The 25,586-nt window shown below is 48.5% G+C and overlaps 1 protein-coding gene and 1 long non-coding RNA gene across 7 annotated transcripts in view; both read right to left on the bottom strand.

Moving 5' to 3' along the window:
* RERE (arginine-glutamic acid dipeptide repeats) overlaps nucleotides 1-25,586 on the bottom strand; it is a 183,329-nt gene that overhangs the window by 23,452 nt on the left and 134,291 nt on the right. For all 6 annotated transcript variants that reach the window (XM_058854960.1, XM_058854959.1, XM_058854958.1 and 3 more), the window contains one exon: nucleotides 17,142-17,222. In XM_058854960.1, coding sequence (XP_058710943.1) covers nucleotides 17,142-17,222 — 81 coding nt within the window. The remainder of the gene's footprint in view (nucleotides 1-17,141; nucleotides 17,223-25,586) is intronic.
* Nucleotides 23,232-23,875, bottom strand: LOC131587293 (uncharacterized). The gene is made up of 2 exons (XR_009279337.1): nucleotides 23,738-23,875; nucleotides 23,232-23,618 (listed from the first exon to the last, which is right to left on the bottom strand). It is a non-coding gene; the product is annotated as an uncharacterized LOC131587293 (long non-coding RNA).

Raw genomic sequence — 25,586 nt, 5'->3', positions numbered from 1 at the left:
CAGCATCACCCTGGGCTTCTCTCCCCAGAGGACTGGGCAGGGTCCCCACATCCACCCCCCAGAGCCACACCAGCATTCCTGAGCTCAGGGAATTCCTCCCTGCCCAGCTGGAAACTCCCCCAGCTGAGATGGATGACACCTTGCGTGAAAAGAGGATTTCCAGCGGGGATTTTGCTTTGTAGAGCACATTCCTGGCTCACCTGAGCAGCCCCTGGCACTGCACACAGCAGCTCCCAGTTGCCTGTCGAGCCCAGTTTAAGGCCCCCACTGGTCCCAGCGTGGGCAGAGCAGGCTGAACACCATCATCACTCAACACCTCTGCCCTTGGATGGGCTGGAGAAACGTTCCAATCCCAGAGTGCTGCAGCCTCTCTGGAACAGCCACAGTAAATCCTGCAGCATTTATGGCCCACCAAGGACTGGCTGCCTGTTAATTAGAGCTGCTGCTTCTGTTTGTTTCCTTGCATGAAGCTGTCTCCTGCCCCCCCAGGTTAGGTTGGAACACATTCTATTGGCAGGTTTTATATTACCACGTACTGGACACTGAGAAGACAACACACCATAAAACCAAGGAAACAAACCCACTCAAATAAACAAAAAATACAGACTCTGAAATTTTGGTCTGGTTTTCAATAGGGCAAGGTGAGATGAGAGGTGAGGAAGAATTAGCCACTTGTTTCTCAGATGTCACACTCTGGAACTGCCTCTGTTTAAGTACAGAAATCAGAACTGAAGGTCCACTTGGTCCTGTGACACCCACCAGCAGTGCAACTGTGCCAGCAGCAGCGAGGGTTGAACTCCTGATGTGTCTGACCACTGACCTGCATTCCCCACTTCCCTGCACCAGATGTTTTAGGTTTTCCAAACACATCTGTGCTGAATCACACAAAGCCTGGCTTGTCAAATGTACACACTCCCCTCCCTGACACAGCTTCCTCCTTTCCGAGCTCGTGACCTGTGGGGGAGCTGCTGGGGTTTAAGAGTTTATTACAAATACAGCAGCAATCAGAAAATACTGAAAATTATATACAGGAGACAAACTCTGCAAAATTATCCTCATTGCTAGTGAGGAATGAGAAGATTGAATCCCCTGGAAACAACAATTTAAAAAGTCCTCACACCTGGTTATTTCACGATGAAAACCATCAACCCCTCTGATCCCATGCTGAAGACAGATAGAATGTGACCTCTTAATAAAAATCACTAGCACAGGATGTCCAACATCTGAACAGGCCAGATGGAGGAAGAATCCTGTCCACTTTCCACCTGGAAAGTATCAACTGAACTCAGACAAACCAGCAGCTTATCACTGAAACCTCACCCACGCCACAGAGGGTGAGGGAGGACGGGCTCCTGCCCTGAGTTATGGACAAAGCAAACACAACCTCTCAGCAGAGTCCTCATCATTAAGCCCTGATTTTAAACAGACTCTGTTCCTCTCAGATCTGGTCCCTGAACAGCTGTTTTCCTTTTACTGCTCTCCAAGAACAGCTCCCTAAACCAGAAGATCTTTCTAGATTAAGTGTGGAAGGTTGAGGGGTATTTCAGTGTTTTCCTGTTTATCAGAGCAATGTAAGAGGAATATTGAAGCAGGACATCAAGCAACCCCCCACCCCCAAACCACAAAGAACTGCCACGTAAGCTGCTTATCCCTCAGTTATTGTTGCTTCCCTCCAGTCTCAAATTCTTTCTGTCAGGAAAAATCCTTAGCAAGCAAAATGTAACCAGAAGACAAAGCTAAGAGTTGTAAAGCAGCATTAGGAAGAGCAATTCATTGTAGCTCACTATAATACCTATACAGTGAGCTCAGAAGTGAAAGAAATTACCAATTCTTTCCCGTTCTGTTCCGCCCTGCTGTCTCCAGCAAACATTAATCCAGCAAACATGCTGCTCCCTCAGAAGGTGCCTGTGATCCCCACAACCAGGGCCAAGGCAAAAAGGCAGCAGCGCTTTGGGGAATGACTCGGGGCTCTGCAGATGGAAGTGCAGCTCAGGCCAGAGCCCAGGGGCTGCTCCCCTCTCCCTTTCTGCTCCCCTCTCCCTCTCCTCTCTCCTCTCCCCTCTCCTCTCCCTCTCCAGCAGTTCCTCCCAGCAGCACAGGGTCTCAGCCATCCTCTGCTGTGCCAGCCACACGGTGCCAGCAGCCCTGGGCACAGGGACAGTGCCTGCTGCGGGCTCCCAAGGCAGCAGTGATCCCCTGGGCAGGGAGTGTGAGCTGCACACAGCAGCCAGGGGCTGGAAAGCAGCAGAGAAGCCCCCAGCAGAGGGAAGATGGTACATCAACACTTGCTGGCCTCCTCCCCTGGGAGACAGCGAAGCTGCCTGGTTGATGTTTCTACTTGTGTGGCTCTTGGAAGGACAAACTGTTATTAACTGATAAGCTGCAGCCACAGAGTTTCTGAAAGTGATGAAATATTAATCTCCAACCCGTGCACTGTCTGCAAACAAAACTGCACACAGAAACATCCTGCTCTGCTTTATCCCTGATAGCCAAAACTCCCCACCGCATTTTTCTCTTTAAACTTTGTTTTTCTGAAGCAGGTTGACTTGCCCTGCAAACAAACCAACCATCCTGTGGTTCTAGACAAAGCACAACAGCTTTCATCTAGTACAGAGTTTAATTTCATTCTGGATTTCACTGACTACAGCAAAATATCACACCCTAAATAAATTCTTCAGAAAGATGCAGTGACCCAGAGGCACAACTGAGTGCTGGAAAAAAGCCTGACACGGATGTTCAGGGTGCTGATTTGGCTGCCACGTGTATGCACGGAAACTGGAGTGATAAAAGTGGATTTGGGGGGGGAACACATTCTGATTTTCCCTTCTGCCTGTGGAAGATTTCCATTTGTGAAACAAGAGCAGTGTCTGGCACAGGGCTTGGGCTCGTGGCCAAGCTCAGCAAACAGCCACAGGCAGGGCACAAGAAGATGTTCATGCAGCCATGAACACTTGTACCTTCTGTGAAGGGTTTGTCTCTGCTGCCCCAGCACATCCATCCTGGAGGAACAGCCTCAGGAGGCACCGTGTGACAAACCTTCCTGACAGCCCCCAGCTCCTGTCTCCTGCCTTTCCCCACCCATCCTGGTCCTTCCAAAGCTTCTCCCAAGCTGGTTCTACCCTCCACAAACAAAATTTCACAGCCTTAGTTAAAAACACAATCAGGATGCCAGTTCCTGTTTAATTACAAACACTTCCAATGACCCAAGCAGCTGCCACAACCAAGGCACGGATCCTGCAGTAAAAGGGATTTGAGACATTACACAACTTTGGAAGAGAAACCCTGTGCCATGTGAAAGGCACACCACAAAAGCTATTTTCTCCTTAGAAAAACCCACTTTACTATGCTTGATCTGCCCACATGTAAGCACAGGGGATGTTCTGAGTGCCTCATGTATCATTCCATAAGTAATTCCAACTCTCCAGCTTTCCCCCTCATTAAACTCATCACAGTAACACTGCTAAGACACAGAATCTTGGTTTTGGTCCATCCTTGCAGGTGTTGTTTGTAAGGTAAACAAGCAATTCCTCTAATTATTTCTATTGCTTAGGCCTCACATGTGAAATCAGTCTGGAATTCAGCCCATTCCCACAGGATGTGAGGATAACCAGGATTTCCAGTGTCTATAAACTGCTGTCAGCAACTGTTACCCAGCGAACAGGACAAAAAGTGGCATCTTTGGGTGGGAATGAAACAAATGCTGCAAATTAAGACACATGTTTTCATGCAAATGGTACTAATGATAAACTAAAGATGAAAACACTGAAAATGAAGCACTGAAACCCTGGAATCTGAGGAGAATTTTTCCAGTGTGTTATTTCTCACAGCAGCATTGCCACCTCTTGAAAATGTCCCATGAATCTTTCATACACAAACACACTCAAGAGGCTCCACAAACACCTGACAGGCAGCTCAGGCATGGAAGGATTCTTGCAGTGCTGCTTTTCCAGCATGTAAAATATCCTCATACAGTACAGGCAGTGCCTGGGAATTCCGCGCCTTTCCCAGCCCGGTGCAGGCGGGAATGGGACTTTGCAGGGATGAGAAATTCTTCACCTCCAGTTCACTGTGGGCTCTGGAGCATGAGTGACAGCAGAGCTGAGCAGCATCCCAAGGAGAAAACAGGAGCCTGGGGGAGCAGAATAATCCAGGAGTCTGAACCCACTCCCACCTATCCTTATGCAGCATTGGAGAGAAAAGCAGGGAGCAATTCCTGAGGTGCTTGTGTAAATCCTGATGAAGCTGAGCTGCCTCAGGGGTACAGGAGGGCAACACTGCAAACCCTCACACTTCAGTGAAGTAGATAGGTTGGAGCTGCATTTGAAGCTATACCTCAATAGTAAAACTTTTTAAAAATTCAGTAAATACTAAAACATTAAAAAAAGAGTAGGAGATGAGGGAGCAGACGTAAAGAAACACCCCTTGCAAATAAAAACCAAACAAAATACCCCAACAAACCTTCAACTGGTACAAATGATTTCTTTACAGTCAATCACAGCAGCTACCTCGAGCAGGAAAACACCCAACAATCAGTGCTCAAACAGGCAGAAGTTCCCACAGCACCCACGAAAATTCAAGTGGGAAAAGGTCTGTGAGTATGACATAATTGAATTAAAACAGCTAAGCTCTTCCAGTGGCTGTATTTATTCTGGTGTGTTTGGTACTGCAAACCCCCACTCCTTGCTGAGCTCCAGCCCTGCCCAGCAGGCTCCCCTGACCCAAAGGCAGCAGGACAGGTTTGTGCTCACCGTGTTTCCCTAATCCCACACGTGCTGCTGCAGTGGGCTCCTGGCTGGAGCTGCTCCAGCTGTCAAACACACCTGGCTCTGCTCCACAGACCGGCTTTGCCTGGTGGATCCTCCGCAGGCTCAGGGAAATCTGCAGCCAGGAGCAGCCAGAGCAGGGTGGGGCTCAGGTGAGCACAGCTCCACTCTGCTCCTCCTGCACGAGGGCTCCCAACCTGCCGCAGGAATTCATTCCTGTTCAAAGGTGCAGGGACCTGCAACTTTCCCTGCATCCACGAGGGCAGATCTCCCATCCCAAGGGATCCCTGGGGAGCAGGGGAGCGGAGCTGCCAGGAGCCCAGCAGCCCTGGAGCGAGCCTCGTCAACGTTAATTATGTTGGAGACAGGGTGAAACAGCACAGAGGCAACACAGGGCTGGCAGCAGCTCACTGACCTCACTGCTCACTCCCCTGCTGCCCTTCCCAAACTCTGCTCCTGACACAAAGTGGAAATCCCCACTCTCCTGCACATCAAGGTGGCCTTGGGAAGTCGGGGAGAATGACCTCAGGAAACCTGTCCCAGGTGTCCCCAGCCCTGTCCTACCTGGGGACACCCATTCACACCTGCAGGTCTCATTAAGAGTCATCAGAGCAGATCATCAGTGTCCATCCACTGATTTCCACGAGCTGCTTCCCTGCTGCACCTGCAGAATTATCCCCACTCCAGAAACTGCCCCTCCTCAGGAGCTGTGCCAACACAGCACCTCTACAACTCCAGCTGGAGACTGACTGAGCAGAGTATTTGGGAAATAATTACACCATGGGCTGTCCTCACCACTGAGGGAGAGTGGATGCATTGCTGGAGACAGACTGAAGCAGAAATATCTGAAAAATCAGAACCCCTAATTCCTAAAAGATGAAGTCCCTGCTAGTCTGGGTTTGGGTTTTGCTGATTTGTTTTGGGGTTTTCCCCTCATTTTGACATGACCTTTATGGAATGGCAAACCCAGACTGAGCAGTGCACCAGAAATGCTGTTTATCCACAGCCTGCAGGATTCCATCCACAATTTCAGCTCAGAGATGTCAACTAAAGCAGTCAAACATAATACCAAACTCAGTTTTAAACATTTCCCATACCTTTGCTATGTAAGTCCCCTTGAAAAGGTCAAAGCAGAACTTCAGCAACTCAAAGAAACCTGAAACCTTAACGCTGGTTTGGAGCAGACATGAAGACCTCACCCCAGCTATCCTGAGCTGATTCACAGGCATCTGTTACGTGTTCCTTAATTACTGCAGCAATGAAAACTTGGGCAGTTGCAATCTGTAAATGCCAGCACGGCAGAGCTGTGACTCAGGACTGTAAACACAGGATGAGAGCCACGAAGGAGTGACTGGACGAGGTGGGAGCTGGATTTTCACTGACACACGGACCAGCCCCATGGCTTTGTTTCAGCAGCTCCATTAATGTGTTCTGTGGAAAAACAGCCACAAGAGAGGGGCAAGTGGGGTCATTCCCAACCACAAACTGCAGCCCACAATGTCCACGTTTCCCTACAGCAGCTACAACTCCTGTTAAATAAAAGCTTCTCTAAGCAAATGCAGGATTTCCAAATACCTCCTGGGCAGTGTTGGGGTACAACTCTGTGGTTACTCAAATCCATCATGACTTCCCTCCTCTTCATCCTTTAGCTGAAAATCATTTACATCATTTTTAAATTCTTACAAGTTTAAGACACACAGATTTGTCTGAAACAAAACCATTATGATAGATAGAATAATATAGAATAAATAGGTGGCAGATAGGAAGGGGAGATTTATACCCACAGTGAGCAGACAATTTCTTTTCAGAAGCTCTAAAAGCGATGTTTTTCTAAAGCCAGGCAACAAGAAAAAAAATCCTTCCCATCAAATGGCACAGGGTAAGAACACGAGGTGGAATTGTTAAATCAATACAACTTTAGCACAGCACTCAGGGAGGGGAGCCTCTGTCCCTGTCACTTCCCCACAGCAAGGTGAAGGTCCAGTTACAAAACCTGAGCTGTTGAGCAGTCTGGAGCTCCTGCAGCAGTGGGGATCAGGAGAAATGTGTTTTTCCATATGCTCCTTTAGAGCCCAGCCTGTGCAAGGTTTATGGCAAATATTTTTAATCACATCTCAACGGGCAAGGTTTTGCAGAGCAAAACCAGAGCCCAAACCAAACCCCTCGTGTTTCTGTCCCTCCTGATCTCCCAGTTTCTGAGCCATTTTCCACCCCAGCTCTATTCCTGCACTGAAGGAATCCATGTAGGAAGTGCACAGGAGCCAGACAAGCTCCAGGGAAGCACAACAACCACAGGTGAAGAGCCCTGCCCGGCCAAAACAGCAACTTAGTGCACAAAGTAAATTCACCTCAACCCTAAAAGCCTAAAAGAAACTTCAGAAAGGGAAAATAACAGATGGAAAGTAGCAGACTGCAGGAACAGGGCAAGGAGAGAGAAAAGGGCTGGGTTTCTAGCTTAGTGGGGTTTCTTTTGGTTTTACTTTGGCTTGTTTGTTGGGGAGGTGGCATGATTTATTTCCCCAGTTCCCTCTCATTGCAACGGAGGTAATGAAAGACTTGAGCTTTGGCAAAGATCCCCTCCTTAGCCATAAAAATAAAAAACAACTGTAATTAAACTTACCAGAAACAAAGCTAATCAAACTCAACAGTAACAAAGGGCAACAGAAACACGTTCACTGTATCAGATCTTCCTGGCTGGCCCAAAGCCCAGAGTATTCATTATGGGTTTTTTTTTCCTTCCCCCCAATTTCACAACAGCATTAACCAGCCCTGGCCCAGGATGCCTCAGCTTTACAAACTCGATTTGTAGGAGATCAGCTTTTCATGATCCAAAAACCCAGCATGTGGAAAGTGTTAAGCCTTTCATGTAGTAGAGGAGGTTCTTAAAACTTCTACTGTTCAACTCAGAAATCTTGGAGCTTCACAGCCCATTAGAGGTTTGTGAACCACAGAGAAGGGCAGAGTTAGCAAAATAAATCAAGAGTTCCTGTGGGATGTCCTGGTGCTTTACACAAGAGGCACAAAGCAGGCTCCGGGTTAAACACCAGGGAGGACTTCTCAGATTGCAGGAGCAGAGAGCTGGTTTATAACCTGGAATGTGCTCTCCTCTCTTTGAAGGGTCTGGAGGCATCCTACAAAATAACTCCGGTTGTGTCAGGGGCACTGCAAGGGAAAAAGGAGCCCACGAAGTGTCTGGGGGAGGGGGAGGATCAGCTCGACTGTTCCACCCAAGAACAAACTATTTCACCATGGCAATAAAAGCACTGAGCAGCACCTTTTCCCTGCCAGATCTCCTCCTGCTGTACAGGAGTTTGGTAGCGTAAAACAAACAATATTCCCTGCCAATTCCTCATCCCAGGTGACCAGAGTCAGGAGGGATTGCCCAACCACCACTACCACCACCGTCAGCAGCTGGGATTTTGTCATCACTCTTGTAACACTTTGTTTCTTAACACTCCAAGTTCTCAAACACAGCAATTACTCTGAGAGCAGCTCCTTCCCTTACACCTCCCCAGCTCACAAAGTTCACAAAGCAAAGGGCAATCGACAAATTTAACCTTGAAAAATCTGAATCAGAAGGAAACACGTCTGTCAAAGTCCTGGGATTTTAAAAAAGCCATGCAAGAAGCCGAAGGTTTTCTGTGGAATCACTCAGGGTTTGCTGGGACATCACCTGCACCTTCTTAACCAGCCTGAAGCAGGAAGGGAAGGAGGGCTGGATTTCTGTCCTGCAGCCCTTCCTGACCCCAGGGAAAAGGCACAAACACCACAAGTGGGGGATCCCAGCCCTGCAAGATCCTTATTCCTCCTGAGCAGGAATAGGAAACCCAAAGCCTGAGCATTTCACAGCTTTCCCACATACCAGGAGACATTAATGCACCTCTTGGCAGGGAAAGGAACCTCTCCATATCCCAAATATCCGTAAATCCAGCATGGTGCAGGTGTGCAGGGCTCTGGCTGACACTTACAGCCCTCCTGGCACCCTGCAGAACAGGAATCCTCCCTTCCCTGTGCTGGGAGAAAACAGGAGTTCACCCAAAACGACATCACCCTGACCCAGAAGTAATCACCAGCATCTTTATGTCCTGACAATCTGAATTCTATCACACTCCTAAGCGTTTTTCCTTCAGATACAGAATGGCAAGGAAAAACAAAGCCAAAGCAAATGCAGCAGATTTCAACGTGTGATGTTAAATGTTTCTTATGCTTACAGAGCCAGTTCCATGCACAAACTGCTTCACCTCCCCTGTGGCACAGCCTCTCCCCATTCTCACTTTATTCCACCATCTCTGTAATTCCTGGGACTCTTCCTTGGCATGAAAAAAAACAAGCAGCAAAAAAACCCCAGTAATCAAGCACTGCTTCTTTTTTACAGCTGGCTGGAAACAAAACGAGTGCATCTGTCTCCTGGAGTTGTTATTGTCTTTTCTCCCAGTTCCAGGAGCACATTACAGGATATTTAGGAGTGACTGATGTGTTTGGGGGCAGCTTTGGAGCCAGGGGAAGGCAGTGGGTGCTGTTCTTACATCAGGGGTAGGAGGTGATGCCTGAGCCCAGTGATCTGTGGAAGAATAAAGTTCATTCCATGCTCTGTGACAGCACACTCTAAGTACACTGATTCTTTATTTATTATTATTTTTTCTCTGCCAACAGAGGGTTTTTTCCCTAGTGCACAATCCTTTGCCCCAGCTGGCTGCTCTGTGAGCCCCACACAAGCCAGGCACAATTCCCTGTGTGTTTTAAGGAACCAAACTCTGCTCTGCAGAACTCCTCTGCCTCCCCTGAACACGGCTCACAACAAGCCCAAGCTGTTTGTATTTATTTACTCCTTGAACTCGAAAATTCAAAGCAAACTGCTGCTGTAGCTCTTGAAACTGTAATCTCTGTCTCACACACTGTAAATACACACGATGAGCAGCACACAGAGGATTACCTGGAGAGTATTTCTCTCCTAAGTCATTTCAAAAGTCAGTCCCCAGGCAGGATTATACAGATTCATTTCTTCCAGGAGTTACCCAGATTTTAAAACATTAGCACTGTTCTGGGACAAGATGTCCCACAAACAGCACTGCTGCTTATATGCCTGGTTTATTTTTGCCTTTCTGAAAGCCATTTTCAAGTTTTAAAGCGCATCTTCAGTCACTGACTGGATGGGGAACAAACACCAGGAAGGGTTTGATGCATGGCAGCCCTGGAAAAGTCTTGCCAGGCTGGGACGCTCAACCATGAAAATAAACTGCACAAATCCTTTACCAGACACCTATTTTATGTACCTGCAATTCACAGGACCTCAGGGTTGATGTCTGAGTATTTGATACAATCTGACAACTGCCAGGGAAGAAAAAAAGCTGCTGGTTTTTCTCACAGGGAAGGAAAATACAGAATAAATATACAGCTGTTGATGAACAAAAGCATTTTAACCAGAATCACACATACCCTTCAGCACAGATGCAAAAGAGAATTCACAATAGGAAAATAAACAAACTGAAATTCCTTAGGATGGTGAATTATAAACAGAAAGTAAGGAAAATGCAGTGGAACAGAACTCTGAGGAGCAGCATTGTGTTCTCTCAGTTGTTGAGGAAGGCTCAGACAATATTGTATCAATTACCCAAATAATCTTGGCTTGTATCTTTGTCTACAGACTTTTCCCTACAAAGCAGAAATTGTCCTTTCTGGCTCCCTGACAGAACTCAATGCAATTGCCTAATGGCCCTCTTTTACTTGCAACAATATTTTACTCCTACCTACCTCTAAACCTTCAGAGAAAAATAAACAATGAGATCCAATCTTGTAATGTAAAATAATAAAAAAAAAAGCCACTGGAGTGCAGAGCTGATTTATTGCCCATGCTAAAGTCAATTCTAGAGTCCAGCTGGCACAGTGAACACACCTTCTGCTTTTATGCTCTCCATCTATGAGGGTTTCTTAGGAAGAAAGTCAAATAAGCAGTTCATTTTTTGAGCTGATGACGCTGTAAATTACCTTTGGAATACAAAAGTAAAATGATACAATTGAAAATTAATCCTCTTAAGAGAATGCTTAGGAGATTTAAAACAGAAACAAAAAAACAAAGCCCATTTTAGGTACTTTATTTCTTTGGTTTTGCTTGCTTCAGCTGGAATTGAGACAGGCAGCTTTGGGAAAGGGTATTTTGGTCTTTGGAAGCTGGAGCCGGTCATTAATCAATCATTAATCAAATAGCACACACGTGGCACAGGCCAGGTGAAAGGGCTGTTCAGAGCCAGGCAAGATGCACCCCCAGGACACGGGAATTGACAGGATACACCCAGGAATCTGGAGGAACACACGTGGATGAACCACGGAGCCGTGGCCCAAGCCTGCCAGGAGCTGTGCTCAACACCTGGAGTCCCTTCTAGAGAAGAAGAAAGACACCGTGGGGTGTGTGAGTTAAACCTTTATGTCTCTTTAAAGACCTTTCCAAACCTCCTGGTTTATTATCCAATAAAGTTATGACATTTGCAATAGGTTTAACAGTTAAACTTTTGAAAACAAACCAGATCACAGCGAACACACACACTGAACATCCCTCTGCAAACAGCCTTCAGCTCAGAGTCACTTAAATTCAGGAATATCTCCATCTGAGCTCAGCTCCTATGAGCTCAGCATTTCATTACATTCCTTGGCTTTCCTCGCCCTGCTCCTGGTCTAAGTGCCTGGCTGGGAGCTGCCTCAGCACCCTGCCTCACCTTGAGTCAAACATTAATGCAGTGCTCTTCCTCCCTCAGCTGAGACAGCCACGCTCACAGAAACAGGAAAAAATAAAATAAAATAAAAAGCAGCGTGTTCCCTCCAGAAGAGTTTGTTATGCAAATGATTCGGTGGTTTCACTTACACAGGAAAAGCAACTGCTGCCTCTGCCCCTGTTTCTAACTGGACTGAAGCCCAGTAGGATATCTGCTGTGACTGAAGCAAAAAGTCTCAGCCTAGCATTTGAAAGCATTTGGGAAATGTGAAGCCCACAAGCCCCTGTCTGAGGAAGAGCAAAGCCCTGTGCCTGCAATGGCCACGCTCTGGAAGCGGCAGCAGCAGCGAGCAGGATGAAATGAAAAGAAGCAGTGGCTGTTTATGTTGGCAGTCGCTTCAAACTCTAATGGAAAATTTCAGCTCTGACTGCATCCAGGCTAGAACAAGTTATTAAAGAAAAAGGTTCAGCTTTCAAACAGAAAAGGCTTCCACAGCTTGTCCCTCTCTGAACGCTCACGCAGCAAAGACAAGGCAGGAAATAATATGCCTTGACTGCACTGTATTAATATTCCATCATTAGGGGAATATGGCCTCAAATAAACCAGATTTCCTCGGGGAGAGCAGAGCAGGGATAAAGCCCACGCCATAGCCACAACGCAGCTCCTGCTACAAACAAGGCTCACCACTAAATGCAAATATTAAAAAGCCAATGTAGGGCTAAGTAATCACTTTATACCAACAGACCAAGAGATATTCATCTAATTATCCCCCTCCTTTGATCAAAGGCACTCTGCTATTTGAACAATCGTGTCGAGGGAGAAGTTCTACCTTTCAGATGCTCAGGAGAGCCTTGCACAAATATTCCTGGGGCTGCTGGCTGCCATCAGGAGTGGCACGGGGAGGGCTCCGTCTGTGCTCAGAGGGGACAGCCACCTTGCCAGCCTGCACATATGCTAACTGCACTGACCTTTCAGCTACCACACATTTGCACTAGATTTAAGAGCTACTCAGGAAGCCAATATTGTGTATTATGTAACACAAGATTAAGCATTAATGAGGCAAGAATAAAATTGTTTATCTAAACCCCAATCTAAAATTAAACAGAAGTTTATGCTGAAAGCTCACTCTGCACTCGTTTTGCCTCCTAACATTAACAGAGCACAGCTTATTTAGTCTCTGAGGTAAGTCCCAGCAGCATTTAATTTGAAGAGAAAGATTTTACTATCAGAAGAGAGACCATTTTTCCTAAAGAAATGATGCATATTTAGTTCTTATGTGCATAAGTACAGCACACTGCAGGTATTTCAATGTCAGGAAACAGCCAATATTCAGAACTCCTGTTTACACTGTGCTGTAGAGCTAAATAAAGGAGCATCCACCCAGAGGCAAGATCTTTCGATTGCACTCTGTCATCCCTTGCTCAGCAGCCAAACCAAGAATCACACACACCACAGATACCTATGTGCTCAATGGGGAAACTGAACCCCAAATTAGCACAGAGTCTGCACAAAGACCCAGTGTTCTCCTGCTGGGCTTGCTGCAGGGCCTGCCAGGAGCTGAGGCTGCCAGGACAGAGGGGCACAGGCACCAGGACCTGGCCCTGGGCAGCACAGGCGCCTTTGGAGAGCCCCAGAACATCCCCAGAGCTCTCACAAGGGCCCCACGTGCTCAGGCCCGTCCCCACGAGAGACAAGGTGGCTCCAAAATCTCGATTCAGCTGCAGCCAAGGCCATGATGGCAGTCTGGCAGGATAACAGAGATCAGTCCTGAACCTAGGAACAGCTGCCAAGGGACACACACACACATCCCCACGTCTGGGGGCACGGGGCTGGAGCTCCACTGCTCAGACAGCACCAAAGCAGGCTGCAGGAACCCCAGGCACTGGGGAACAATTCTGTTCCTGCTGGGACTCTGGCCTTGCACAGTTCCAACAAACTGAGGCTCCCAGAAGCGTTTCTGGGAGAGCAGCACAAGGACAGGCTGGGGAGCAGCAGCCAGCTCTGGATCCCAGCAAGGTGACACCAGGACTTGGCACCTCCTCTCCTGCTCTGATGGAGTCACTGCCCTGCTCCAGCTCCCGTCCACTCCCTGTTCCTGTTTCCCTCCTGCCCGAAGCCAACACAGAGTTAAGCTGTTTCCATGAACACAGAAAGGCAATCCCCAACCTTGGAGGCATTTAAGTACCTTTATCTCAGGCCTATCACAATGCTGGTGCTTCTAAAACTCTCAAATTCAAGTAGCTCAGTGTAATCATCTAAAGAATTCAGAGCAGAATGTTAAATACTCGGAAAATCCTGTATTATCACGAAGTTTTAGCAAATTATCCCAAAATGGGTGGATAGGAGGCGAATAAAACCACATTTAAAGCCAAACCAGATAGTTAAGAAAACTGTTGCCAGCTGTGCACCTTTCATTCTCACAACATGGGAATTTAAATGGAAGTAATTATTGAAAAGTGTTCATGTCACTGAAAAGCCTCCAAAATTTACTTCTTCCCATAAAGAGGAATCAGAATTGCTGCTAAGCAGGAACCAAAGGAGAGCAGGGCAGTTCATCAGCTGTGTCAGCTGCCACTAAGTGGAAACCACCCAGGGGGAGATAAAAGGAAGAGAGCCACATGGAAATAAAGGAAAAGGTGCATTTCAGACAGGTCAGTGGAAACCCAAGGAAGTTTCAGAAGTTTCATTTAGAAACCTCATGGCTCATCTGCACACAGGCTCTTCCTCCAGAGAATGAGCAGGTTAACACTGATCCAACATTAAAGCAGCACCTGCCTTGATCCATTGCAGTTCTTTATTCCCACATCCACTGGGAACCCCTCCTGGACATAAACATGGAAATCAACTGGAAATGCGAAATAAACCAGCAGAGTGAAGACCCAAACAAACACACCTTTGATATGGAATAAACATTCTCTTTCATAAAGCTTTTTTCTTGAGGATCACTCATTTAGAAGAAACAATTTAAAAATCATTGAAAATATATGCTAACTTCCTTAAAACACACATGAGAAATACAAGGTTTTCTCAAAAGATATTGCACACTAACTATGGAGGGGAAAAAAAGCCAAGGCACAACTCAAATAGGACATTCCTTAACACACTTGTGCAAGCTCAGAACAGGATGGCCTAATTCTCATCTCTCACCACGGCCACTTTACACCTTCCCAAAGTAGAAAAGAAATACAATGTCATGTTCACCTCTATATCCTGACTTTCTACACAGCAGCCTCAGCTTGATTTAACATAAAATAGGCCTGGTCTCTACAAGAATTCTGTATTTCTGTTGCATTCCTTTTCTTCCACTGTTTCCATGTTCCAGCCATAGGGTTTAGGGTGACATTAGGGAGAATTTTCCCCCAGTGAAGGGTCCAGGAAAGGACATATTTTACTAAAATCACGATAATAAGGAGATTTAACTTTTAGTGGGGATTGCAGAGGCAAAAACCCCCTGGGTCCCCTCCCCACAGCCTTCAGTGACCAGAAAGGAAAACTCTTAATAAATAAGATGCTCAAGAGCCATTAGGGCAAGTCACTCCAAGAGTGCCCCTGACACATATTTAAATAGCTGGAAGTTGCTTTAGTAACCATAGAACAACTTTTCAGAGTTTTGCTGATGTTAATATGCAGAAGAATAAAGCCTTTTCCTGGTGTTTCTGAAATTGCTACAGGGTTACTTCACACTGCAACAGAAAAATGGCAGGCAAAGTATCTGAAATTATCCTGGTGATGAAAAAATACAGACAAATTAATCCCACAGCCTCGTCATTTACATTACTCATTACTCCACTTTAAGGAACAGAAGCAGAACTGGACAGTCAAATATTTACTGCAGCCTTTATCCTGCAATGTCTTCCTATAGCAAAAGCTGTAAATTTTGGCTGAAAAAGATTGGGAATTAAAGAAAGCAGAAGTGAGGTCTGTGGGCAAAAATAGGAAGCGCAGATTATAAACAACCCGTTGTAGGTCAAAGGTTATTTGTAGATCAGTTACCACAGGGGCTAAAAAAACCCTGAGCCCAAACCCATCAACGTGAAACTTCCCCCAGCACAGACTTAATATTTAGTCTTCTCTGTAGTAAAAAATTACACCTAATGAAACAAAAATACAACACTTGAAAAAAGAGACCTTGTGTGAGGTTTAACACCACTTGCAATACTTTTACAAAAATCCTAAGCCTGATATCCAAGCTCCAATGTAAGAAGTTAAGTAGAATAAACAGGGGCAGACACCTGCCCCCAACTCTCCATTTTTCAGGATTTTTTTCCTTCCCCCTGCACAATGTTTTCCTCTGTCACAAACTCCTCTCCCCCACATTTCATATTTAAAATATAAATTTCAATTTATAAAAACACAGTATACTTCAGAGCTGCTCTAATTCAAACTCAGAAGAGGACTTTTGCCCCTCAGCAACTTTACCATCAGCAGAATTCATTTCTAGAAGCAAACACTGATTTGTTCTAGATCCATTCCGGGAGACATTCTGGAGAGGAGAGGAAAGGCACGATTTGTGCTGGATTTATCAGATGTTGACAAGATCCGTACTACTCCAGCATTCCTTCCCAGCTCCCACCTTTCCAGCACTGGGCCTCAAAATCCAACGGAATCCTCGAGTCCACCAACACCTGAGCAGTAATTTGAGTTTCCTTTCTAACCAGAATGAGTGAACTTGTAATTGTCTCATCCACCCCTGCCTCTGTAACTCACACAGTGTTACTATTTACCACCCAAAGATTTGTGCTATCACAGCACTGTCTCACGAGAACCTCCTGGAGGAAAATGGAATCATCCTACAGAAACTGAGAGCTTTTTAAATATTATTAGAGCAATGCTCTTCCCCAGTGCACATCCAGACTCCACACCTACAAAAGTCTAAACACTCCGTGATGCTTTAAATCAGTGTTTTCCACATCACTAATATAATACTAGAGAATGGCCCAGCTCCATTTTCATGGAGCTACCTCCCTTCTAAATCCAGAACAAAAAGGAAATCACTTTCCCAAAGCCTCCCCGCAGTTAAAGGACACCTGCAGGACAGAAACCGAGGCTCTTTTAGGACAAATGGAAAAGTGGCCGGGTTCCCAAGGCGTCCCTGCCTCCTTTGCAGGGGTCCCCCAGCGCTCCCTGCCCGTGTCCCCAGAGCCCCGCTGGGATTTTGGGTGGGATGACAGGGTTACATAACCCGGGGAAGTTCAGAGACCACGGATCCATCCCCGAACTCGAGTTCCAGGGAAGGGGAAGAGTTAAGCCCAGCCCGGCAGAGTGCGGGTCACAGGCGCAGCGCAAACCTCGGGCTGCCCGATCCCATCAGATGTTGTTTTGGTTTAGGTTTTCTTTAATTACCCGATGCCACTCGAGCCCAGCCGGGTGACACAAAATGTATTATCCCGTCATAATGTCAGAATTTAAAATTAGATTTGGTCTCCATAAATACACTTCACCCAGGCTCAGTGGCTCCGCTCCGTCCAGCCATGACGATTATTTTATGTAACATCTTTCATTCCCCAAGACCTAAAAACTGCACTAAAAATCAGCAGCTACCTTGGCTGGCTGTGGATTTCTCTTCCGTTTATCCGAGGAGAATTCGGGGTAAAAAGGAGAGAGTTTCGCAAGATCAAACAGCGAAGCAGCGAGAGAAAAGGCGAATTACATAAAGTCCAAATGTACTTACGGTCTCCTTATTGGGAAGCAACTCCTTTCGGATTCGGAAGAAGTTCTTGCCGTACTGCCTCAACCCCTTAATAAACCGCTTCTGTGATAAAAGATAACAAAAAACAGCGTGTCAGCAGCAGGAAAAAAAAAACCGTAAAAAAAAATTTAAAAAAATAAAAATTCCTCCAAACGGCTGCTGCGATCGGCAGCGGAGCCGAGCGGCGCCGGGAGCCCGAGCTCTGCCGGGGAAGCAAACGCACCTACACGGCTGCGAACGGGGGAAAAGGCTCGCCAAAGACCCCGAAAAATCCCAACCGCATCCCCTTCCACGTCCAACTTCCAGCGCTCGGAGCTCCACCACAGCCGGCGGCACGGCCGGAGCCGCTCGGGGCCGGGCAGCGCAAGGCAATGCGCAGCGCGGGGCTCGGCCAGGTGCCGCAGGGGTTAAGGGCTCGCAGCCCCCGCGTTCCTCGGCGGGGCTCGCAGCGGGCCGGGAGCGGGGCCGGGGCCGGGGCCGGGAGCGGGGCCGAGCGGAGCCGAGCCCCGGAGCAGCCGCGCAGGGCCGGGCGGAGGCGGCGGCGCCCAGCGTGTGATGGCGGCGGGGCTGGGCGGGCGGCTCCGCGGGGCGCGCCGCAAAAGGCGGCCTGGATCACCGGCCCCCCTCCGCCAAGGGCCCGGGCCCGGGCCCGGCCCCGCCGCCGCCGCCTCCGCCCGCCGGGCCCGGCCCCGACACCGCCCCCGGCAGCCCCGGCCCCGGCCCCCGGCGCTGCCCCTCCGCAGCTCCCAGAGCCGAACAGCCCCGGCCGCCGGCACCGCTCCGTCCTCGCTGCTGCTCGTCCTCTCCCTCCTCAATCCTGCTCGGCCTCTCCCTCCTCAGCCCTGCTCGTCCTCTCCCTCCTCAATCCTGCTCGGCCTCTCCCTCCTCAGCCCTGCTCGTCCTCTCCCTCCTCAATCCTGCTCGGCCTCTCCCTCCTCAGCCCCGCTCGTCCTCTCCCTCCTCAATCCTGCTCGGCCTCTCCCTCCTCAATCCTGCTCGGCCTCTCCCCCCTCAGTCCTGCTCATCCTCTCCCTCAGTGCTGCTCGTTCTCTCCCTTCTCAATCCTGCTCGGCCTCTCCCCCCTCAATCCTGCTCGGCTTCTGCCTCCTCAGTCCTGCTCGTCCTCTCTCTCCTCAATCCTGCTCGTTCTCCCTCCTCAATCCTGCTCGGCCTCTCCCTCCTCAGCCCTGCTCGGCCTCTCCCCCCTCAGTCCTGCTCGTTCTCTCCCTTCTCAGTCCTGCTCGGCCTCTGCCTCCTCAGTCCTGCTCATCCTCTCCCTCAGTCGTGCTCGTTCTCTCCCTCAATCCTGGCTCGTTCTCTCCCTCACTCCTGCTCGTTCTCTCCCTCACTCCTGCTCGTTCTCTCCCTCAATCCTGCTCGTTCTCCCCCCTCAGTCCTGCTCGTTCTCTCCCTCAGTGCTGCTCGTTCTCTCCCTCACTCCTGCTCGTTCTCTCCCTCAGTCCTGCTCGTTCTCTCCCTCAATCCTGGTTCGTTCTCTCCCTCACTCCTGCTCGTTCTCTCCCTCACTCCTGCTCGTTCTCTCCCTCACTCCTGCTCGTTCTCTCCCTCACTCCTGCTCGTTCTCTCCCTCAGTGCTGCTCGGCCTCGGCCTCTCCCCGTCCCTCGGTACAGCCGCGGCCGGGGGGCCCCAGCCCATCCCCACCGCGAGCCAGCAGCAGGAGACTCAAGGCTGAACAAAGTGCCTCTCTCTGGAAGGGACATTCTGCAGAAGGGCTTCTTCCTTTCCTATGAACACCAAAATAAAGAGGCTTTTTTCCTTTCCTATCAACACTGCACACAGGTATAAACAACAAGCAAATAGCAAATTTCTGCCTGCAAAACCGATAGGGGATGTTGAGTATGTGGGCCCTACTATTCCAGGGAAAGGAGGGGAAAGAGAATTCATAATTCCCTAAAAAGAAGCAAGCAAAAAAATAGAAGGCCTTTTCCTTTCCTATAAACACTGTGTACAGGTATGAACAACGAGTAAATAACAAATTGTGTCTGCAAAAAAAAAAGATAATGGATGCTGAGTACATGGGCCCTACTATTCCAGGGAAGGGAGGGAGATGAGATTTTATAATTCCCTAAAGAGAAACGAGCCTCAAGTTGGCTTAATGTGTTTTGGATCAACATCTTTTTGCAAACATCTGCTGGAAGGAGGCAGGCAGTGATCATAGGCTTCCATGTTGTGAAGGGTGTGAGGACTCCCAGCAAGGTTCACTCACTGCCCAAACCCTGCTCTCAGCAGCTCCCACCACAAGGCTGGATGCTCTTTGGAACCTCCTGCTCAGGATCCTGCAGGTTTGCTCCCACAGGGATCTATCCTCACCTAACCCTGACCCTCAAAACCAGCAAGACTGCAGAGTTCGCCAAGAACGTGCCCGGGGGCACGGAGACGAGAATTAACCACGGGTTGTAAAGGCTCGGAGATTACAGTCCCTTCCAGAGCGTGATTTACTCATACCCACCTGCTCCTTCCAAACCAGCCAACACAGCACCCGGAATTTCAGTGTTTGAGGGGTGCCTGAGCTCCCAAACACGGGAAATTTTACTGAGAGCAAGGTACCAGCCCCCAGACACGGGCAGAAGTACCTGCAGAGCAGGATACTCAGTGCCCACACAGTACAGCTGGTCCCCAGTGCACTCATACACTCATTTTTACCAGGTGAATCCTCCCAAGGAATTCTCGTTACGCTGGGGTGGGTGGATCACTCCCCTGGCACCACAAACCTCTGGCTGGTGCTCTGGGCAAGAGAAGGTGGCAGCAGCAGTGACAGACACACCCCAGCACCGCTCCCAACATCCCAAAGAGCAGCTCAATTCCTCCCTGCAGGAATTCACAGAGGATGGAAACCAGCTAAATGGAGAAACATCAAAAGGCAAAGGGAACTGCAGGATGCTCTCAGTCCCTGCTCTGCCTCCTGGGCTGGTTCAGAGGGACGGTGTCTCTGTAGCATCACTTCACAGCACACACAGCAAAAGGTGACAGAAAAAGCTGTAGGAATAAGGAGAAACCAGAGATGGAACACTCCAGCTCAGGGACACAGGAGAGCTCACTCTGGTCCATGGCATAAAATGAGAACACCCAAATCCTATTCCTTGTTTTGCCCAAGGCTTACTATGGTGCACTTGAATCCTTAGGGAACCATTTATTTTATTTTCTAAGATCCCTTTTAACCAAACTATGATCCATTTGGTTTGTGCTGTGATTCAATAACCTATGACAAACTGTTTTCCTTTGACCCCACGGGATGTCAGAAGTCCCTACTGGAAATGCAAGCCTAGCACCAAGCCCATCTGAATAACAGAATCAGAGGGACCTTGGAATGCTGTTCCAAATTTCCAAGAAGGAATGAAGTCAATCCTTCTGGCCACTGCTGCTGTCACCTTTATTGACATTGTACAGAGCTATCCCTGGGCCACTGAGGCACTGTGAGATACCCAGCTACAAAGGAGCTTTGTGCCTTTTAGAAAGGCAAGAGAGAGACACTTCTTAATATACAAATAACAAAGCACACAAAAAATAATTTCAGAAGCTCAGACAGAAATTCTAAAGCTTAACAATACTTTTTTCTAAAACCACTTTCAGATTTTCCTTCCTATTCTAGTCTTCCATTAATTCAGGCATCGTTCTCCCTGCAGCAAGAACAGCTACTCCTTTTCTCCAAGTCAAGCCCAACAGAGACCTCAAAATGGCTTTAAATATAAAAGAACAAAATAGTTGCCCACCAAATCAGAGGTGACCTGTTGCTCCCCGGTGTCTCACAAAGCAGACTGCCTGACACTGATTGAATTTGTTCTCCCCTGCACAAATGGCATGCACCAAATTGCACATTCGTGTGTCAGTGCTGCAGGAGACGCTGCACTGCTCACAGGAGGCATCTGAGAGCGACAGCTGCCAAGCTAAAATAGCCTCAAACCCAGGGAACAACGAGGCTCAGACCCATGGATAAGTTTGGGTAGGAAGTGGAAATGGCTCTGAAGCACAATGGTTTCATTTCTATAAGTACATAATTTGGATTTTTAGGACAAACATTTCAATTTTACCACTTCTGTTTAACTTTAAAAGATTGCTTATGACAGGATTCTGTCAGCATTATTGTTTGTGCTGCTCACTGAAGACAAACTGTGCCACAATTAAAGAAGTGCTGTGGATAATGAGTGCTGTGAAGCAGCTTTAGGAAATCCCAGGGCTCGTGGGGCGGTGGGTGCTGACAGACACGGTTCTGTTTTATGGGGTGGTTTCCGTGGTTATTGACCAGCCCCAGCACGAGGCCTCCTAATGCCATTTGATAATTTGATGAAATGCATCAGATGCTGCAGCATCCTGCGCGTTCACAGGGAGCTATAAATAACCCGGGCAGAGGGAGGAACAGGCACGGTAACGTTTGCCTGGGTGTTACCTGCAGGTCCCATCTTTTATCCCGGGGAACAAATCTCCTGATGAGACACATGAAGCCATTCTGCTGTGCCTGACAGAGCTCAGCTGGCACGTTTGGCACGGGGCTGGCAGTGCCAGTGCTCCTGCCTCAGGGTTTCCATCATCCCCCCTTCCAGCCTGGCACAGGAGCCGCCTGCTGCAGGCCCTGCAGCCCGGCTGCACTGGAGCTGAGCTCCCCCTCTGCTCCTCCACCTCAACAACCCCAAATAAAGCTGGTGCTGAAAGTGTGCACCCAGAACAGCCACTGCAGAAACAACAACCCACCTCTTTAATCCATTCCCAACTGGAGATTCCATTAACTCTTTAATCCATTCCCAACTGGAGATTTCCAGCTGGAACCTTCAGAAAGGCAGCACAACTCTGGTGAACCTGCAAATTCATCACTGCTCCTAACGTGTCTCTTCTGATGTGGTGCTGCAATCAAGTTTAGATCTAATGTATTTTCTCTAAGAAATTCCACGTGCTGTTTCATTCCCTCCCTGTGATTTCCACCTGGTTAATGAGTGAAGAGTGTTGTGTAATGCAAAACATTTACAAACACACACAGGGCCTCTTCTGATCTTTCTCAGTCCGGTAAATAAGGATTTATTTCTCAATCTTTCTAATAAAAAATGAAATAAAATCATCTCTTTAGCCTGTGTTCAAGAACAGCAAGTTCATCTCTCAACTTTTTCCTTAATTCTAAGCGAACAAAATGGGAGATTTTGCTATTATGAAAGCAAAAGGTTTAGTGCATATCTGGGAAGGCCCGAGGTTTTCTAGGCAGATGCCAATGGAAGTTGTCACCACTTTTCATATTTAATATGTATTTTAAACTTTTATAATAAATATGGTAGGAAAATTTATGGGGTTTTCATAGTTAACAGCAGAAAAACACTAAATACATGAAAGCACCTTTACTTCTTGATCTTCACAAGCTGCAAAACTTCTGTTCAGTGTGCAGCACATTTAGAGATATTTGAAAATAAAATCATGTTCACCCAGTTCTCTCACTCAAAGACACGGAAAACCAAAATATTTTGGTGGTGTTCATTAGATACCGCTCTGTATTACCAGGCATGGATGTTCCCACTGGGAATTCAAAGCCCCTTTGTGAGTGCAGCCCTGGTCACCCACACATGGCACAACCTTCCACTCCCCAGGCCATCTGCCTGTGAGATCAAGTGTCCTCTCTAAACAAACTGACAAGGAATAGATCAGCTGAAAGCCTTCAAGGTGCCCAACAATTTGCTCTCTCCCTTCCCAACTGCATCGCTTTGTCTTCCTGAAAAATTACACTGCAAAACGAGATTGTGCCCCCAAGTGTGGGGGACTGAACCCAAAGCTTTGCAGAGAGGCACCTCCCAGCCCCAGCAGCCACAGCCATCAACAGCCTCCCTCGAGGGAATGCCAAAAGATCCTGCCATGATAATGACCCCCCTTCCATGGAGCTGCTTTTGTTGGGAACAATGGAGCTCCCATGGTACCTCTCGCTGGCTGGAAATATTGGTATTAAGTGAGCGTGAGCACAGCTGTGTGTAAATGACATATATAAACAGATTAGATTTGTGTATTTATACTGGATGCAAACACATTAATAGCACATTTGCATACCCAGTTGGCTAAATGAGATTGCACGCAGAGCAGGATTACTGGTTACAAACACATTTATTTAGAATTTTCAATAAAGTATTTATATTGCCATTCAGGAGGTCAGAGTGGATTCATCATCCTTTTTCTCCTCTTTGCCTCCTCAGCCACACACAAATGCTCTTGTCGACACGCTTTGCACGCACTGCCCATCCCTCCATCCCTCCTCACAGCTCGGCTGGGAAAAGGGCTCCAGGCAGCAGGAGCTGAACCGAGGTGCTCAAGGCAGAGGCTGCCGCAGCTTCCTCCCGTTTACCCGGCTGGAGGTGATGTTTGCAGGGGCTCAGAGCTCTCCTTGTGACCACAGCATGAACCACTACCTAAATGCCAGTCTACAAACCTCCTCTTCCCCTCCTCTGTTTAATGCCAGGGATCAATGCAAGAGCCTGCACGAAAGGCAACATGATATTGAAGGTGACACAACAGCTCTCAGACATTTCCAGAGCTGCAGGAGAATTCAGCTCTTCCTTCACCCCGGGCCTGGAGCTGTCAGGGTGTTGCTAACCTTTTGTGCTGACCCCAGCTGTATTTTCCCATCAGGGTTTTCACCAGAGCTATTTTTATGAAGAAAAAGATTACAGGTTCACCCGAAGCACCAGGCAAAGCTTTGATTCCCATTCTGCACTGTACCTGTGGCTGTGGGGGAGTCCAACAGCAAAAAAATAACAAAAAAAAAAAAAATTCAATTCTAAACCAGGAGCCTTTCTGTTTGCTCTAACTGCACCCTGATTATCAGCTCTGGGTGCTCTCGCTGCACTCCTGGATCAAATGCTCCCCACGCTCAGTTCTGGGCAGCTCCCGTTAAAAGCTCCGGCGCTGCCCCCCGGCTCCCTGCCCGGCCCCGCCGATAAATCATCCCCGAGCTGCTCCGGGAGGCTCCAGCCCGGGTTGCCAGGCAACCTGTGCAGGAGGGATGCAGGGATGCAGGGAGGGATGCAGGGATGCAGGGAGGGATGCAGGGATGCAGGGACGGACAGATGGATGGATGGGAGCTGCTGACAAACGGCCAAGGGCTGCACCAACACACCGGTCCCTGTGCCCCTGCTGTGCAAAATCCAACCCCAAAGGCTTCTGTGAGGAACACACGCTCCCTGCTCCATTCCCGACTGCTGCCGAGCTGTGGGGAGCCAGTGACCCCACAGTGAGCCCACAGTGACCCCACAGTGATCCCACAGTGACCCCACAGTGATCCCATAGATCACCCAGTGATCCTACAGATCACCCAGTGATCCCACAGTGATCCCACAGTGATCCCAGTGATCCTACAGATCACCCAGTGATCCCACAGTGACCCCACAGTGATCCCACAGATCACCCAGTGATCCCACAGTGATCCCACAGTGACCCCACAGTGATCCCATAGATCACCCAGTGATCCCAGTGACCCCACAGTGATCCCACAGATCACCCAGTGATCCCACAGTGACCCCACAGTGATCCCACAGATCACCCAGTGATCCCAGTGACCCCACAGTGACCCCACAGTGACCCCACAGTGACCCCACAGATCACCCAGTGATCCCACAGTGATCCCATAGATCACCCAGTGATCCCACAGTGATCCCACAGTGACCCCACAGTGATCCCACAGTGATCCCAGTGACCCCACAGTGATCCCACAGTGACCCCACAGTGATCCCAGTGATCCCACAGTGATCCCAGTGATCCCACAGTGACCCCACAGTGATCCCACAGATCCCCCAGTGATCTCCCAGTGATCCCAGTGATCCCCCAGTGATCTCCCAGTGATCCCCCAGTGACCCCAGTGATCTCCCAGTGATCCCCCAGTGATCCCAGTGATCCCCCAGTTGATCCCAGAGCGTGGCAGCAGAAATGTGATCCCCTATGAGATGAGTCAGGAGCCCGGCCGAGCCAGCCCCGCAGCGCAGCCGATGCTCGGAGCGAGCCCTGCCTGGGCATTAAAGCAGCAGCAGCAAAGGAAACCTGACTTTCCTTTCCTGCAGCTCTGGCAGGGGTGTTGGATAAACAGCCTCGACTCTGGAAAAGCCATTCCTGGATTATTCCAGGCATGATCAGCCTGGTAAGGTCACTAATGGTCCCCCATTTCAGCAGGGGGTGGAGAGGCAGGCAGAGATGAACCCCTCTGGAAGGCTGCTCAGTTTGCAATTCCCTCTCCTCTGCTCAGAGTGGGAACAGGAGGCATTCCCCTCCAAACCAGGGGCACCGAGGGCAGGAGCATCCTCCACAGGGAGCAACAGGTCCTGGGCCTGCCCTGGCTGACAAAAACCAGCTTTCTGTTTATCCCCCATGCTCTGTCTCCTGCCATCAACAGTTTCTCAGTGTTGCAAACAAAGCTAAAATGATTTGAGTGTGGTTTTTTAGATAAATGATTT

This window comes from Poecile atricapillus, chromosome 22, assembly GCF_030490865.1.
Source record: "Poecile atricapillus isolate bPoeAtr1 chromosome 22, bPoeAtr1.hap1, whole genome shotgun sequence".
Lineage (NCBI taxonomy): Eukaryota > Metazoa > Chordata > Aves > Passeriformes > Paridae > Poecile > Poecile atricapillus.
The sequence above is the reverse complement of the archived record's forward strand: the minus strand, read 5'-3'. Positions and strand labels throughout refer to the sequence as shown.